The 19,372-nt window shown below is 38.0% G+C and overlaps 1 protein-coding gene across 5 annotated transcripts in view; it reads left to right on the top strand.

Annotated features, from left to right (window-relative positions):
* The window catches only part of celf3a (cugbp, Elav-like family member 3a), a 40,356-nt gene that overhangs the window by 7,249 nt on the left and 13,735 nt on the right, over positions 1 to 19,372 (top strand). For 3 of the 5 annotated variants that reach the window (XR_015091052.1, XM_086061958.1, XM_086061957.1), the window contains exon 4: positions 16,495 to 16,543. Coding sequence is in view for 4 of the 5 variants with exons in the window: in XM_086061958.1 (XP_085918084.1) it covers positions 16,495 to 16,543 (49 nt within the window). In the remaining variant the exon portion in view is untranslated. Of the gene's footprint in view, positions 1 to 9,189; positions 9,452 to 16,494; positions 16,544 to 19,372 lie in introns of those variants that run through there. The other 2 variants (XM_086061960.1, XM_086061959.1) reach the window with 2 other exon arrangements.

Here is a 19,372-nt window from a genome sequence, read left to right as displayed (position 1 = left end):
TTGACTTGCACGCCTCAACTTCCCCTTTAGCAGATCGTCTCCAATCAAAGGTCAAAGGAAGCTGCTCTCCCTCTTATGTTTCTGCATCCATCCACTTCTTTGCTCCATGTCAGCGCCATGAGGCCCGCTTTCATGTGTATCTCTTTCAACGTGGCACCTCCTTCCGAATTTGAATCAAAGTAGCTATATTAGCATAGCCAAGCAGCAGGTGTGCCAACATCTCCAGAGCTAAATATGACATGACAGCCACGTCTCTATAATAAGCCACTATATGAGAGATGAGGCGACAAGGCGAGGGATGACTGAGACTGAGTGCACACCCAACTTGCATTTGCTTCCTCTTTTACTAACAAGACTTTACACCCCACCCCCAGTTTGTTTCCTTTTTGTTATTTTGGTGGGAATTGACATCCTTCAGTTCTTTTTTTTTCCAACCACTCCTCATGAATGTCCATCCAAAGGTTTGTTCTAAAGCCGATGACTCATTTAAAATAAACATGCATGTCAATTATGTTAGCAACACATGTAACAACTGCATAGCATTGCCGTAGGAAAGTCCGCTTAGCTAAATGTTAACAAAATGCAAAACAATATTGAAATATTTAGCGTCAATATTTGATGTTTTAAGAGCAACAGATATTTGAGTCTAAAAGCATTCCCTGCCATATATTCTTTATCCTCTCTCTCTATGTGTGTGTGTGTGTATATATATATATATATATATATATATTGTATAGGATTTTATAAATGGATAGATTTTTTCTCTTTACAACCTGTAAATATGTAAATGCATGCATGCCTAGCCACAAGTATGCAGGGGTTGACTGTACTATTCTTCTTCATTTGTGTCTGCATGACTATTTTACTGGCAGAAGGAGCAGCAAACTAAGATGGATTGCAGCGTTAAATCAGGATGCACAGGCTGTTTATTTTCTTTACATTCTATTTAATTATGTTATTACTATTTGATATAGAGTAGGGGTGTCAAAATGAGTGCGTTAATTTTGAGTTAATTTAACGCAACAAATTTTTTAAAGGCACGATTAATGCCCCTTACTTGGAAAGCCTGTACTGGTGGAGTTCCAGTCGCAATTCAGCAGACACATCCATGTCAAAATTTACCAGTAATAAATTTAACAATAATGCATATATTTGTGGAGACTGGGGTCAAGTTGTATTTTACAATTTAAAAAATTTGCAGAATTTCACAAGTTACTTCATGTTAAAGATTAGATAGCTCTTAATATGAAAAGAAAAATGCACTGAGCTGTCACCAATGTCTTACAAATGCAATTATGCCATCTAGTGGCAGAAAATTACCTCAACACAAATTAATATCACAGTACAGTACATCTTTTCAATTTTAACTCAATTTTATGAAATTACTGTATCAATGAATACAAGATGCAGCCATATTTCTATTAATTAAAAAAAAAATCACTTTTATGTTAAGAGTATGAAACTTGAAAAAATATTTTCTTTGTACATTTAGAACAGGTATAAAATTTGCAAATAATCATGAGTTAACTATTGAGTTTGAGTTTAGTTTATTTAAAGGACAGTGTGCAGTAACATTAAAAAGATGGCTGCACCAGATTTAGCACAATGCTAATTTCCATCTGTAGTCCCCATAAAATAAAATTACAGAACAAGATGAAATTACATACAAACAACATGTGTGTCATACGAAGTGCCAAATACATAGTGTTGTAATTGAAGTCATGCGATTAATTATGATTTAAAAAATGTAATCGCCTGACACCCCTAATACAGAGTGATATTTTTAATTATTAAAATACACAAATACGAAAATAGTTTTTTGGGTTGGAACAGTGTTTCTGATGTATGAGCGCCGCCAGGGAACAAATTCAACTTGAATCTCAAGGCACCAATGTTATAACATCAAATTTATTTAAGAGCCAGTTTTAATTTTTCAAATTGTTTGTAGGATTATCCCCCCATACCTACCAGATTTCCATTAAACCTTTAAAAATTGTGTCATGTCCCGCATTGTCCACTAATAAATAATGAAAAACAAACCACGGCGTGGAGGTTTTGGATTTGAGTTGACTTAAACTTCAAATGTTATTATGATATAAATATAGTTCAGGTATATGCAGGTGGTGAGTCTCTATGAAGGTGTACATTCAATGGCTGATCCAGTTTAGGATTATTTAGCCTTGGTGTAGGTCTGCTGTATTTATTTATTTGCTTGTAACTTGGGGGGTGTTATTATAAAGGCAGGCCATTGCCTATTTTGCTATCTTAGTGACAATTTGACAGGGCAGGCTGCTAGTATGGTTGTGACAAAACTAATCCCATTGTTAGCGTGACAGTAGTGTGACCTTCCTGACCTTTTGTAGGGGATCAGCAGGTCCCATAGCTAAAGTCCCCCCTCCTCTCCCTCTTTTTACTCTACCAGCCCAAAATCTCTTACCTCTAAACTGTCCGGAACAAGCTTCTGTGCTCAACAGGCCCCAACCACCCTTTGTCTTTGCTTAAATAAAGACAAAACCATCTTATTAGCTCTACACAGGCCAGACCTCCCCAGTCCTGCTCCCGGCTGTGGTGTAATTGTCATCTAATTGCACCCACACCGCCTAAGAATAATGGACTCTGGCGTCTCATGGCCAGACCTGCGCAAAAAAAAAAAAATGCAATTACAGAACTGAGGGGAAACACGCACCTGAATATAGACTATAAGAATATTGGTACTGTGAGCTGTTTTCTTTGCTGTCAAATAAGAGAATGCAATGCACTCCTTGCTATTTAACTGATTTAAAGAAAGAAAGTAATATATAATCGTTTTACATTAAAATAATTTAATTACAAAAACGATGTGTCTGTCATTACCTTGGCAACCCCTATAATCTACAATCACAATAATAAACAAATACGCCGACGGTGTCAATAAAACAATATTAGTGTTGCAAAAACTGAGTTTTTCCACTTCCATTGTAAGTCAAATGGCACAAAGAACAAACAAATTCATTTAGCATCTGTTCATATGTAAAATAGCAGTGTTTTTGATTGTATGTCAATGGCCAATGAGCAGACTACTTCTTCGTTCATGGCAAATGATGTGAGATGGTAGGAATTATACTGACAGGATTTTATCATTTGCATTCCTGAGCGGGGGAGGGCTTTAATTATGACAAACTGAAAAAAGAGAATATAAATTTGCAGTATTTTTGTCCCTTTGTTTGTCAATCCTGCAAACTATTTTTATAATTATTCTTTATACTACTTTCACAACATTTCTTGACAATATGTCATATGTGACCTTAGTCTAAACCAAGGTTATCATAGTTTTAGAATTTTCATTTTAGTTAGTTTTTATTTCGTTTTGAGTTTTGTTGTTCTTAATTTAGTTTGTTTTAATTAGTTTTCGGGGTGGTTCTGTTCATTTTCATTAGTTTTAGTTATTTAAAAAATGCCTAGTTTGAGTTAGTTTCAGTAATAGTTTTATTTTTTTAAGTTTATTACTTCACAGTTGCTCAGGGCTCAGGCAACGACCAATCACGGCTTACCTGTTTTCTGCAGCTGAGCTGTGATTGATTGGTTGTTACCTGAGACCCGAGCAACAGTGTTGTCATCTTCACTCGACAGCAAGTGGCAAAATGGCCGCCTTCTGATATTGATAAAAACTGTTGGAATTGCTTTTTGCATATTTTATTTATTTATGTATTATATATATATATATATATATATATATATATATATATATATATATATATATATATATATGTATTATATATATATATATATATATATATATATATATATATACTATATTATTGTCAAGATTTTTAGGGGGGGTTGACTTCCCCTTTAAAGCCAATTTAATTGCCCCATCACTTGTATCTTATGGCGTTTTTATATAAGTACATTAGAGAGACCCAACAGACCCCCACAAGAAAGCAGAGGCTGACAGATGGCAAACAGCAGCACCTGGCCTTGTGTTTTGTTTCAGGTGAGAGTGTGTGAATCTACAAGTGAGACGAGACAGTGGGGAGGTCCCGTCCAATTCTGCACCCTTACTTGTGTCCTTTGACTGTAATCCGCTCATTATGTGGCTTGTCAGCGTGCAAACATACGTTTATCGTACATTAAGAGAAGCCATTATTGAACAGCAACGCCATTTGTCACTGGTGAGCGAGCCAGTCGGCTACACACATTGTCTCATCTCTGCTTCATTACAAACGCCGTATATTGCCCGTCATCAAAAGTCACTTAACTGAATTAATATTTGCTACAATGCCCCACTCTTAATTTTAAATGCAATCACTATTTAATCATGTGACAGGAGAATGTGTGTGTTTGTATGTGCGAAGGGGGTAGGGAAAGTGGGCAGGTGTTCACACTAACACAGTTTAATGAGGGATGTACTGCTTTTGTGTCTGTGTCTCTTTGCTTTTGTGTCATGCACATACATCCCAAGTGAAGGGCACGCTCATTCATAGATAATGGTAGATGGAGGTTGTATTATGGGATGGCTTCGTGTGTGCGTATGGGCTGTCCATATGAGAGCTAAGGGCTGCATCGGAGTGGAACGTGTGACTAATTGTGACATGTAGTCAGCCATAAGCATCCAGACAGAGCAGAGGAGGTTTATCAATAGTCAAAAATAAATGTCTAATTATAGCACAGCCTTTTTATAGCATCATATGACATGATGATTTTTGGGGTAAAGATGTGGTTCTTAATTGTGTGTGAAGCCTCTTGTTTCACATGTAATGTGTTCATAGGATTACATTGTTGGCACTGTTTGACATTTGAACCAGATTAAAATAATAAATCCAAATAACGTTTGCCCTGAAATAACCTGTGACGAATGAATGTAGTTGAAGTGGCTTCAGATATTTAGTGAGTTTTGGGAATGATTATGATGACTGAATGAGTATCTGAAATAACACACTAAAGGAACGAAAGACTCAGACTTGCCTGCATTTTGTCTCAAAAGTTCCAGGACAGTGGTGTCCAAACTACGACCCGCAAGCCATTTGCGGCCCACCGTCCATTTTCTAGCGGCCCTCAGCATATACAAAAAATTACTTTTGACACAGCCAACTTTTGTAGATATGCAAAGAAACTATTTAAAACTAAAACAGAAATATTTCTCTTTGTAATTTAATTAATGAAGTCAGATCTTTCAGTTTCAGAAGCAAAAATGTTTGCATCCATGTTCCGCTGTCTGTGTAAAGGTCTGATTTGTGAACATACCACATTAATGAAGATCCTCAAGTAAACACTGCTTTAAAAACATTACTGAATACTCTTCTTTTGATTCTGAATGTGGAGATTAGCTCAGGGCTTGGGCGGATCTATTCTAGGGGGATACAAGGGTGTGGGCCACCCCAAAATCATGAAAAATCCCAAACTGTTTGTCTTGTTTAAATAATGAACTAAAAACCTGCTAAAATAGCTATAGTGCACAATTGATTTACTTTTTAGGTTCACTTATTCACTATCAACCATTTTCACTGAAGCAACCTTCTTCGCTCCCGGCTGTTTTACTGGATTTTGACTAATTTTGCAAGGCCCACAGAATATTGTGCTATATTGCTATAAAAACCTGGAACATACCAAAATAAAGATTAGAGTGTCTTCTTTCATCAGGATAAAAAGTATATTTCTATCTGTTTCCATTTTGCAGCATTTAGCATTTGAATAGAGCTATGTTTCATCATTGTTCACAAATCAGTTTTAGACAGTGGGGGAAGAGATTTTTGCAACATGGCCCTGGTTGTTCTCTTATACTCTGCTGCCACGTGCTGGCCATTTTTGTAATAACTACCATTGCTTCAATCATTCTCTTTAGTTCGGAGGCTGCATCAAAGCCTTCTGTATGCGCTAGCATAAAAAACACATGGAAACGTATAAATACGTCTTTGGGAGCATGGTCATATTTAAAATAAAATGTATTTATACGTCCTGGATTTGCTGGCAACCAGTTCAGGGTGTACCCCGCCTACTGCCCAAAGCAAGCTGGGATAGTCTCCAGCGACCCTTGTGAGGATTAAGCGGTCAAGAAAATGGATGGATGGATGGGTAGATGGATGGGTGGATGTATTTCTACATTTTTAATTAAGTCAGACAATGTCAAAGTGGCCTTGATATCCTTTGATTATTCTGTATGCAGCCCTTAAAATAAAAAGTTTAGACATCATTGTTCCAGGAAATTTATTCAGAATTGAAAATTATTCAGATTTTTGTTCTATAAAGGCAAATCATCACGTGCGTTGAGGCAGTGTGTTTATCAGCTTAAATACAGACATCTGTTACTGAGAAATAGTGTGTTTTGGGGGTGGGGGATTGTTTGATTCTGTGCGCATGCAAGGGGTTCACACAAAAGTGGAAGGGGGGTGTGGTGGGCTCTTGCAACTTTGGCATTAGGCTGCTAATCTAAAGTGCGTGTTGTCTACGCATTGCACGGTGGAGTTATCATGGCAAAAACATGGTCCAATTGAAAATGAGCAAAGTTATCGGCACTCACATACTGTACTTCTGTGAAGGAAATCTGTCCAACACTCCGTTCTGTTTCCTCTCTGCTCCACTGAGTCGAGTCAAACAGCAGCTGACATGAATATTTAACAGGCTGAAGAGATGAGAGTTTTCTTTTATTAAGGAAGTTATTTTTCATTGCTGTTTGTTTACAGGATTGCAATCAAAATTACTTTTTACTGTTACAACTAATACAGAGGGTCTAAGGTTGAACACAATCTGTTCTTGAACGCTCCAGTTTGTGTTTAGAAAATATTTTTTCCCATAGAATATAATAACAATTGATGTGAAGGGTTAAGATGTTGCTAACATATAGTGCTCAAATTTTTTTTTAACGGCGTAAATCCTTCGCAGTGTTCGGCGTAACTCTTTGTGGAGGTGAGTTAGACTTGGTGTTGGTAATTTCGCAGACTAGCACATGCTGGCAGATCTGAATGAGGGAGGGGCTGTCCTATTGTGGGAGTGGTCACAGCTGACTTGGCCTATCAAAGAGGCTCCTCGAATTACCTTTGAATTTGGTGCAATATTTGTACAGTAGAGTCTCGACATTGCACTTAATGAGACCATCCCCCCTCCCCAAATTGTCCTCACATAATTGTGCCACCCAATGGGATGATTAAAAAAAAAAAAATACCGGTAAATAATAATAATAGCATTCACTGAACAAATCTCTACACAGATTCAGAAAAAGCATCAATAGCAGCAGAAAGTAATACTATCCCGCACCAATCATCAAAAATCTGATCATAATTTAAGTGCAGAGACTCGCTCTTAGTATATTGTAATTTAAAACATAAACAGTGAAGGACTTGGCCATGCAATGTGATGTAATTTGAATATAAATTCAGGTATGACAGCTCTCAGTGTAGCTCTAGTCTACACCAAAATACAACAAAGTTGTACACTGTAGAAAAAAAGAAAAGAAAAAGAGTAATATTTACTAGAAAAGACCTAGTACATTTTTTTTTCGCTCTGAAATCCTAAGTAAATTTTACAAGGAGAGGTTGAGTACATTTTACCAGTTAATATATTTTAAAAAAAAAACGACTCAAGGGTTGAGGAATGAACCAACAATCATCAGGTTGGGTGACAGCCACTCTACCACCTGAGCCATGACGCTCCTACTGTTTGTTAGCATATTGATGGTGTCAGGCAGAATTCTTGTACCGCCAAGAGGCTGTTTTTTGGTCTCATTTTGGACACATTAGCAATGTAGCATAGTGGCAAACAGAAAGAGTGGCATGGCTCAGGTAGTAGTGTGGCTGTCTCCCAAGCTGAAGGTTATGAGTTTGTTCCTCAACGCTTGAGTAACCTTTTTTTTTTTTTATAAACTGATCAAATGTACTCAAAACTCTCCTTGTAGATTTTACTTAGAATTTCTGAGTGAAAAATCTTTAATAGGTTTTTTTCCAAGGAAATATTATTTTATTTAATTTTTTTACAGTGATATATAGTCTGGTGCCCTGTGTGCCCTATTGAGTGCCAATCATCAAAACTCAATTTGGTTAATTCAGATTCCTTTTTGTCCCCAATGAAAGTTGATCTTTGCCAGCGGTATGGCTTTAAAAACTGATCTGATTTTGAATGGAGAGTGAATGTTGATGCGCATTAGACACAGTGGCGGTGCGGCAGCTTTGATGCTCCAGACTGACTCAAGTGATTGAATATTATCGAACTGTGCACTGACGAGCTGTCAGTCTGGTTGATATCTGGTGTTTGTCACAGGAGCCGGATTTATGGTAGCCTACTGCTCTTGTTTCTATCTGTTTGTGTGTAGAACAATAACAGAGCACTTATGCATCTCTTGCTTTCCCATCTTCCAGGCTTTATTCCAACTCTTCACGTGACCTTTCATAACATGTATTTATCACCTTTATATTTGTATTTTCATATGTGAATATATCAATTTCCACCTGTGCCTTCTCCCTTGAGTGTGTCGACAAGGATGGAGATGCAAAAGCAGCAGAGACAGGAGAGGAAGCAAGCGGGGAGGAAGGGGGAGGTGGCAGGTTGATTATGGTCGCAGGTCTCGTTGCCTGGAGACAGCTGGGACAAGGGATGCCAGGTTGCTAAGCGACCCGGCACGATGCAATGGCCAGCGCCGCTATGTGATGGAGCGGAGTGGAGGGAGGGCGAAGAAGGAAAATTGTCTTTGTGCCCCACAGCCCCACCCCTCTAAACACCCCACCCCCCAACCCACCTCCAAGTCTGCCTCCGCTCTGTAAATGTTCTTGAAAGAGCAAAGGAGATGCACTGATATATTAGCCATTCAGAAGCAAAATTGAAGAGAATGGAGGCGAGAAAGATGCAACACAGGCGGAAAAGAGTGAGATTTTCATCCGCTCGCCCCGTAATAGAAAGGAAAGAAAAATGTCACCATTTATATAATCTCAAACGCATTTCAGCTGCCCGAGAGAATGAAAATGTATTTTATTTGGGAACAAGCACCACTCCCTAGCAGTATGGACAGCATTTGGTGATGTTTACCAGAAACTATGATATGATTGGATAATCTATGGATTTAATACGTAGTAATCTCCCCAAATCCCTTATAGTTTCACAGCGCATAAAGATGATGTCCCTTATGTCACATGTGCACAGTGTGTAGTGAGTCCTCAAGTTACGGCGGATGTAACTTGAATTTCGACTTAAGTCGGATTTCACCGTTAAAAGTCAATATTTACATCAAAATACTTTGTACAGTAATTTAAAAAAAAACATATTTGCGCGACCCTGGTGAGGATAAGAGGTTAAGAAAATGGATGGATGGATATTTGCGCGACCCGGAAGATGCCGGAACCATTATTTGGTGTTTTCGCACAGACGTTCATTGCTGACGGACGGCAGAGCGGAGCTAATTCAAATTTCGAATTCTGCTAATTCAAACACGGAAATGTGACGTGCCTGATGACGAGCCGACCTGCTAGATGGACGTCCGTTGCTGGAGGTAACAACAACGCCACTTTAAATAACTTTAAAAAGGCGTGATTACTGTGGGAAATTAACGAAAAAGAACATGCTACGGAAAAGGCATGGGCGCCGTAAAGTCGAAGCGACGTAGGTCAGGTACGACGTAACTCGAATAGGGAGTCCAATTTATGATACCAAGAGGAGATGTGGCATGTGCGTTAAGCCCTGTGATCGATGAATATAGAACATCATTTTGTGTGCAGTGCGCCGTGTGATGATGAGCTGCACAATATTTTCGTAAACAAGCCGTACAGCGGAGGGGAGGGGGAGGTAGCAACAGGAAAAGGTTGTAAAATGTGTTAGTGATGAAGCCTCAGAGGGAGATCTGCTCTCAAGGCTAACATTCAACAGGCACAAATCTGTATGCTTCTCCCCCCGTGCTGTTCTTTTTCTTCCCTACACTCCCTTTCCACACCAATCTAATCCCTCCATCTCCCGACTCCCGACCCATAAACACCCTTTGTCCTTTTTCATTTGTTTGTCTCTCATCTCCGCCGCGTGCTGTTTACCTGATCGGCTGGTGGTTCTCATCGCAGGTGTTGTCATGGCGATGGCCAATGCGAGTAAGGTAGTCATCCGAGCCCGGGGGCCGGTTGCCGTGTCGATCTGGAGTGGCTCAGCCTCGATGGCCTCCACTTCTCACTGTTGTCCCTCTTGTATATCTACCAGGGCCATCTGCTGTTCCGCCCTTATCTCTGCCATCATGGCCCTCACTGTTTGTCTTTGTTGGCCACCACCAGCGTTTAAACATGTCACTGGAGATGATGATGTTGCACTCATTTGATTCCATTTCACCATACTTTTTTCTTTGTATTGTCTTTTTATATATAATTAAAATTAGCTATTTAGTGCTGTCACTATTGAATATTCTCTGAATCGAATAATCTATATAGATTATTCAAGCATTTTCCCCCCTGATTACTGTTTATCAACCAGTGATTGGTAGCTTTTCTGTACTTCGTATTCATATAGTGATTAAAAATGGGGGATTGATGTACTATGTTACCGGTTCAGTCAATGTTTTCCAAAGTAAAAACAGATGTTTGCAAATGTCTTATTTGGATCAAAACACAGAATATAATAGGGCTGGGTTGTAAAAATCGAATAATCTACATCAAATCAATTTTCCTTTTTGGGCCCAATATCCATTCATAAAACCATGAATCGATTATTTAAATATCTCTTTTCCCCCTTATAAATTCTTAAGAAAATAGAATTTTAAAGGCCGATTTTTTTTGATCTTACTGTTTTCTTGAAATGTACTGTTTATATGAATTCAAATGTATTTTCTTACATTTATGAAAGACCTGACTTATTGCACTTTAAGACAATTCAGAATATTTTAAGTTACTGCCCCTGCAAACTTTTCTTTAGAATTTAATATTTGTGGAGTTTTTTTTAAATCATGTCCTTGACATTTAAGAATAATTTATGTTCCATAGTTAATCAATGTCGGATAGAACTGAAGTGAATCGAATAGAAGCAGGAAAAATCTAATCGAACTGAACTCTTGTGAATCGAATCGATTGAGGAAATTAGAATTGCCCTAGAATATAATCTTTCATAAGGGACTACAGAAATCAGTAAACAATTACTGTTGATATACCGATATCAAAGGAGTTGGATAATTTTCAATTAAAAAATGGGTTAAAATTACTCGATTATTAAAATAGCTGTCGATTAATTTGATAATCGATTACTTGTCGATTAATCGATTACTTTTGACAACTTTAATAATGATGAATACAAGGTCTAGTAAGAATCATTATACAGTATGTATTTAAAGGGGAAGTCAAGTAAAAAAAAAGTTGCTATATGTTCTATGTGCCATCACTAGTCTAAACATGGCATTCTGATGAATAAATAACCTGATTTTATCTTATATTATTTAATTGTATTTTGTTATTAATATATTTATATATTTTATTTATGTATATATTATATTTAAATATATTTTTTATTTATATATATATTTATATTAACATATATATTGATATATTTTATTTATGTACATATTTATATTTACATACGTTGATATATTTTATTAATTTATTTTTACTCCACTTTCCTTTTAAGTGATGCAGCAGTCTAATGACTCATTTCATATGGCAATCATTGCTACATAAGGTACCAAATATGCTTCTTACCCTAAAAGCTACTGTATGTGAAGCTGCATAAGTGCAATGTTTAAAATAAATGAACACACACACACACACACACACACACCCCCACACCCCCACACACACACACACACCCCCACACACACACCCCCCCACACACACACACACACACACACACACACACACACACACACACACACACACACACACACACACACACACACACGTTATAATGGAACATTAATTCAAATCATGATTTTTAAATAAAGAGAGAGAGAAAGAACTCAATTAGTACACCATTGCTATTTACTTTAATGTTACACTGGTCTGCGCTGTCTGACGCAGTGTGATGCACAAAACTATAAATATAGGCTTAAAGGAATTATAGGACGGTATTATAAACTGAACTTTAAATGTTGACAAAGTACGGGGCCACATCGGGCTCATCCAGCCTTGATGAAGTAAAAATAAACGTTTTTGTCGATGCTAATATGTCAGCACACTTTAAAAATACAGAGGAATATGGACAATGTCGACATGTTTTGCAAATGTTATGTCAATATTTATTTTTATTTCCTAATTACAACAACATAACATATATGCTAAGCAAGTAGCAGCTGATTAAAATTGTACAATTAGTGCTTTATAAAAATACATTATAAGTGCGCATTCACAGTCAATACCATTCTGACATTTCAAGGAGACTGAAACATAGTTAACGTAACACGCTAAATCTAACTTCAAAATAAAGTTGACCAAATACAGTAATACATCGACGGCAATGCAAATAGCCTTAGTACACTTTTACTTTGAAATTCGTCCACGTCGTGGCGTGATGGCTAGCTTGACTTCCCTTTTAAACGTTTCTTTATCATAGTTGATTGACATTGTAGTCAACATCAAAACAACGCTATCCCGAACTCATGTTCATTCGCTAATTTAGGACGCTAAGAAACCTCTAATTAATTATGCCGACATTGTATGACGTAAGTGGCTAGCGGCTAGCTGTTAGCATGACCAACGAGTGTCTGGCTGCCGGGCTGGTAAGTAAGTTTGACGGATGGTACCTGTCTTACTTGAATTCTTTTTCAATATTCTGGACCAAGGCTACTTTGTATTTCACTCTCCATTTTTAGAGGAAGGGAAATGCTTAAATTGTACGTTGAGGTCTTTTCATTTAAAAAAAGAAAAAAAGCTATAGAACTTTGTCTTCTTTTATTTTATAAAACACTTTTCCCCATTAAAAAAGAAAAACATTCAACTCAAAATTTCAAACTTAGCTGTTAAGATTATAGGAAAACAACTTTAAGCCATTAATATCTTATTTTACTCATAAACCATGTAAACATGAGAATGTTTCTGCCTCATAGTGCACTTAAAAGTTGTGTTCCTAAATCCTACACGGCTATATTAGACATTTTGATTTTTTTTTTATTTAATGCAAAAATCGCTTTACAAAATAAATGAAGGCAAAGTACTATTTATCTCTTTTTTTTTTTCTGATCCGAAAAGCGATCCGATCCGTTGCACCACTACTATATACACTGTATACCAGTCCGTGTCGTTCATACAGTGTTGACAAAATATTTGCTTTGTCATCACTGAAAGTCTCTTATTGGCCACAGACCTCTACCAATGCCAATCTATTTGTGCAAAGCAAACATCAGCTAATTAAATCTGCCAAACAAACAAAAAAATCCAATAACCTTAAATTGCTTTACGCATATTTAACTAACTGTAAATTATTGTAACATATGCCTATGTATCATAGCCTATTGCATCTTCTAATTCATTATCTGAATGTCCTGAATGTGCAAAATACAGTGACTCAGTATAAGATAATGTATGTTTGTTAAGAGATCTAGTCTGCTATTCAACAACACAGACAGTATGTATTGGGCAGTGGACTTGACAAGTCGCCGACGCAGTAACTATGGCAGCCACCAGTATCTCCACATATTACTATAATGTCCTGTGAAACAGCTTTAAGTGGTGCAGCACAAACAGAATGTGAGGTAATTGATGCCGAAGCAAACAGTGGGCAAGGAGACAATTGGTCGAGGCTTTTAAGATCCCACCAACAACAACACTGCATGGAGTTTAATTGAAATTCACCACATCGATCTGTGACTGTTCAGATAGACACGGAATAAATACAAAGGCCACAATGGCAGGCATACTTACAAATACCAAATAATGCATGTTGTTAATTACCAATTCAACGTATAGGTCGGAGCTAAATTAGGTCGCCGAAATACAGTGTTAAAGTCAAATTATGTGCATGTTGTGCTAGACTTTATCAATTTTTTGAACCATGAGTGTAGAAGCGATTAACTCCACAAATTAGGATTTTACGTGTGTTTAGAACCAGAAATGGACATTATCATGTTGACGTGCTACACACGTCTCTATGATCCCGGCTGCACAACATGGCTAAATTCTATGGAGGACCAAAAATGGCAAAAATAAAAAGCATATTAATAAATAAAATGTAATTTTAATGAAAATAAAAATGGATATACAAATTTGATTAATAAATTAAGTAAAAATAAATGCAAAAATAAAAAACAAAATATATATATCCCTAAATAAATAAAAGAGATTAAAAAAATAAATGTTGAAATAAATACAAAAGTAAATATATAAATAGAATTAAATAATCAATAAATAAAAACGCTCTGCTCTCACATTTGTTTCATGCTGCAGACGCTCTGTCAAGTCAAAATGTTATTCAAATGAGTGGGCGGTCCTAAGCGTGTCATGGGTTGGATTCATATTTCATATATTTATTTATTCATGTATGTATGTATGTATATTTTTGTTGATTTTATTTCCATTTATATTTATTTTTTGGGTATTTAAATTTGGAATTCTATTTTTATATTTGTTTTTATTTTGTTGCTATTTTTGATCCTCCATAAAATTCAACATCAGTAGACCTTCAGACCTTGCTCAAGGGCTCCTAGACTGCCCTCAGGAAGCAGGCTAGCATCTCCTATAGGTCTTGCAGGTGTGACTAATTAAGTGTACTAGTTTATCATAGCAAGGATGACCAGTGTTTGCTTGACTAATTGCTGTATAATTTTAAGACTTTCCCCCTACAGCAACTTTCCCCTTCCCGTCTAATTGGTGCAATCAATGGGGACCCCCCTCAGTGAAGAGACATAAGGGCCCCGTGCAGCAGGTGTTGGTGTTATTTCAGCGAGGAGTCAAGAGCAGTTGTGCATGCGGGTCCCGGAGGCCGAGAGCGATCAATAATGTCTCCTGGTGACCGATCACAGCGGATTAATCAGTGACATGAGATCAGTGAGTGGCTGAAATGTCACCAGCTCCATAATTAAGACCTTCATTAAGACACAGTTAACAGAGTGGCACTCTGCTACATGCATACCCCCACCAATCCCCCAACACAAACACGCTTTACACATACACACGTCGCCATCCTCCTGCCTTGTCTCCCTCCATATGCTCCATTCAATCCCTCAATCTGCGTTTCTCCCTTTATTTAAACCCCCTACTGTTTTTTTATTTCCCTTTTGCGCAACACCCCCTTTCCTATTTTAGGCTCTCCATATTTGAAAGGCGCTCAAGTGCAATTTCATATAGGGCTTGGCTAAATAAAAGAGGAGGAAAAATAAATTCCGACACTTGATGAAAAGGAAGTTTAATCCTGTGTTGTTGTGCTTGCCCCCTTTTCGGTCAATCTTTCATTTCCATTTACTCTCCCCACCCTATAACCCCGTACGCCTTTTGCCTCTCTGTCAGGCTCAGAATATCTTGGCTATAGTCTGATGCTGCATGCTCCTGTAATCCAGATTAGCAGGGCGAGTGTTCTTAATCTCATCACTTGCCCAATCCTGTGTGGGTGGGTGTGCTTTTCCTGGTTTTGGCGCGATAGGGGCGGAAGGAACGCTAGACTTGGGATTAGAGTGGATTCTCAGAGAGAGTCATTGGAGGGAAGGTAAAACGGAAGAGCCTTCAATAATACACTCGTTGGAACACTTTATTAGGTACACCTAATAACATTTCATATGTGAGCCGTACCGCTCAATTTTGATTGAAATAAATTACAGTAGTCGTCCTCAATTGACATATTCACATTTTAGAGCTTTGTCTATATTTACCCTTTTCATATAGCCAAATTTAAATGTCCCCAAATTGATTTTATTTAAATGATTTGATACCGTTTTGCCCTTGTTTGTGTGTGCCTTTATTGGGAGCACTGTTCATGTTGTACACTATTTGGCCATTTAGAGGCAGTGTGGTTCCACACGCTCTGATACACTGTTAAATCGTAGCCACAATAGCGAGTAGAAGCAAAAAGTCACGATCAAGTTATGCAAATAAAAGTTGTTTTTCGCAGCATATGAAGAGCACATGCCGGTGAGCAATGTTAAGATGCTTCTCTGTTTACATTCTTGAAGTGTTTTGTACAAAAAGCCGTTCTTTTGAGTGATAAAAGTGAGTAGCGCGCTAAATAGCATTAGCGAGTCAGACTGGAGTAGATCATGACAATTCTTTGCACATCTATAAATTGGAGAAATCATTGTCAAGCAAATCATTTTCAATCAAAAAAAATTCTAAATAGATTCCCACTCCTAGCTCCATAACTACAAAGTACAGCCACAATAACAAACAAATATCACTGTCTTTAGTTTGCAAATACGAAATCATTGACATGTCCCAAAATGCTTAATTACATTAGATGTAGGTGTACCTAATGTTGCGGCAAGAAGTGTTGTGCTAAATAAATACATAAAAAACTAATATATATATATATATATATATATATATATATATATATATATATATATTCCATATGTAAATGTTTCTTATTTTTATTGGACTCTCAATGTTTGAGCATTGAAACTGACGGCGTCACATGTTTATTTGCTTCCAGATGAACCGTCCAATCCAGGTGAAGCCAGCAGACAGCGAGAGTAGAGGGGGTAAGAGACACCTGTGCCCGTCTACAACACATATGCAGACACACACACAAGCGCAGATGACATCTTTTCTACCCCTTTATTAGGCTAGCAGTCATTTTTGATAACACTGGAGTAAAATTTGATTTAATTTGTTGATCAGAAGAAAAATACAATTAAATCTAATGTGAATAATTGAATATGAATAATTAGCGATAGGCTAGGACCTTATTTTAAGGCAGCTGATACCAACATCGGTTGGATGAAGTTGTACAACCACATATTTCGATTGGGACTTTTTCTGGTTAAGTTTAATTTATTTAATTTCAATTTCAATGTCATTTATTTTAATTAATTTTATTGGGTGTTCTAAACAAAATATTTTATGAACAAATAGTAAAAATAGAAAATTGCCATTCATTTCATGCAATTCATGAATCATTTGCTCCCAGAAACATAGTTATATTTTAAATGTTGTAAGTGTCCCAAAGACGTATTTATACGTTTGATTTTTGTTTTTTTTTAATGCTAAAGCATACAGAGGGCTTTGATGCAGCCTCTCAACTGCAAAGAACGGTTGAAGAAATGGTAGTTATTACACAAACGGCCAGCAGGTGGCAGCAGAGCATAGGAAATGAACCAGGACCATGTTGAAAAACCCCTCAATTACTCAGAATTCTAAATAGTGAATAATGATGAAACTTATATTCTATTGCTAATTGCTGCAAAACGGAAACAAATAGAAATATACTTTTTTCCCTGATGAAAGAAGAGACTTTAATCTATCTTTCTTTTTAGGGCTTTCATGTTTTTATAGCAATAGAACACAATATTCTGTGGGCCTTGCAAAATCAGTCAAAATCCAGTAAAACACCCGGGAGTGAAGGAGTTTGTTTTAGTGAAAATGACTGGGATTAAATTAGTTAGGGACAAGTGCTATATTAGAATGTATAGGTCTTTAAAATTATCTGTCATTGGTTTAATAGAAATTTCATGTATTAAAAGTACTAGTGGTATCAGTATCTGCGACTACTCGAGAAAAAAAAGTGACATCGAACATCCCTATAAATAATAATATAAAACTATAGTAGTTATGTAATACGTACTGTAAAATTGTTGCAATACTGAAATGCTTTTATGTCAATGTCAATGACTCACATTGACATCGTAGTGGTTAATTTTCCTGACTTCTGTGCAGTCCGTCTGGGTTCAGTTGACGTGTGAATGTAAGTGTGTTCGCTATCAAGAAATGTAAATGTGAGTGTTAGACAGGTGTAGTGCTGTGACTGGTGTGTGTATGACATTTTTTGGTAGCTTTGGGTTTCACATTTTCACAGAACACGTTATTGATCGTAAGTAACCGCTAAATTCCATTAATCTGCTTCAGTTTCCGCTTCCTTCATGCTGACTCACTGTCACGTTACCGGGATGCAACACACAGAGCTATGCTTTTCCTTATTTGACAAAATACCACATCTCAGTACACTGAACCAGTGAATTTTGTTAGCGCTCTAGTAACCGTTTGAACAATTTCATGTACAGTACTGTACATTAAAAATGGCGACTGAGGTGTACAAGCCTTGTGGGGAATGAGCCAAAACATGTAGACACGTGACGTCAGAGACCAAGCCATTACTGAAAGAACATTTCTGTCAAATCTCAAGAGCCACTGCCAGATGCTGTTAGTGTGTTTTGATGTGCATTTGCGTTACTGCACTCTGGTGGTGATTTTAAGAATAGCAGGCGGCCACAACATTAGGTACACTTGCTCAATACTGTCGTCGACTACTACTACTACTTCTGCTACTACTACTACAACTACTACTATTCTTGTTTTTAGGCGGCCACAACATTAGGTACACTTGCTCAATACTGGGGTCTAAATTCTAGTTTTTGACTGAGTGATTGACGCTTCCAGATGTTAATGTAATGATGATGTAATAATTTTTTTTTTTTTTTAAGAGAGCTCAGTATTGTTTATTCGATAATTATGTCATCATTGCTCTCTCTTTTTGTGTGTGTGTGTGCGCGCGTGTGTGCGTGCGCGTGTGTGTGCATGCGTGTAAGTTTGTGCTCATTAATTCACCTGAAACCTATTCAAAATCCCATACCCTCTTTCACCTAAACCAAAAACTTCAGAATTCCGCTAGTCGTGAAATTGTCAGGAGATCCGAGGAAGGATCAAATAAAAGAAAGAAAAGGGAAATCCAGCACATACCAGACACCACCTATTACCCACAGGGTTACAAACCAGAATCTTTTACCAACCCCAGAAACATCTAAATTCCAACAAATTAGGGAGACCTCAAGAGACCAAAGGAAAGACTGAAGAAAGGAAGGAAGGATAGATGAAGCAGAGTGAGATCCAAAGACATCGTCCAGCGACCAGGGGAAGAAGCAGATTGTGTTTGAATTTCTGTAGATGCTGGTGCATGCATGAAAACCTCCACCACAGAAGAGAGCCGTCGACCCCGGCCAGGACAGGGCAAGCACAAGCCCCCCAGGCCGCAGCAGCGCCAGGGCACAACCCCTGGGTCCCGTGGGGGCCACCGGCCGGAGAGCAATCCCGGGGCCCGTCCGAGGTCCCAGGAGGCTCACTGGAGCGGGCAGGCCACAACCCCCCCGCCAGCCAACCCCCGGAGGCTCGAGACCCGGGCCATGGATGAAGCCCCTCACCCAGGGGAGGGGGGGGAAGATGGAGAGGGGAAGGAGACGGGACGGGGGGAGGAGACGACAAGAAGGGGAAAGGGCGGCGGCAGGGCAGCAGGAAGAGGGGGGAGGAAGAGGAAGGGTGACGAGGGAGTAGGAACCAGGAGGCGGCAAGGGGAAGGGGAGAGGGAACCGCGGGGCACC

The sequence above is a fragment of the Leptonotus elevatus genome, chromosome 19 (assembly GCF_054856555.1).
Source record: "Leptonotus elevatus isolate MCC_2025b chromosome 19, RoL_Lele_1.0, whole genome shotgun sequence".
Taxonomy (NCBI): Eukaryota; Metazoa; Chordata; class Actinopteri; order Syngnathiformes; family Syngnathidae; genus Leptonotus; species Leptonotus elevatus.
This window is presented reverse-complemented; position numbering and strand designations above follow the sequence as displayed.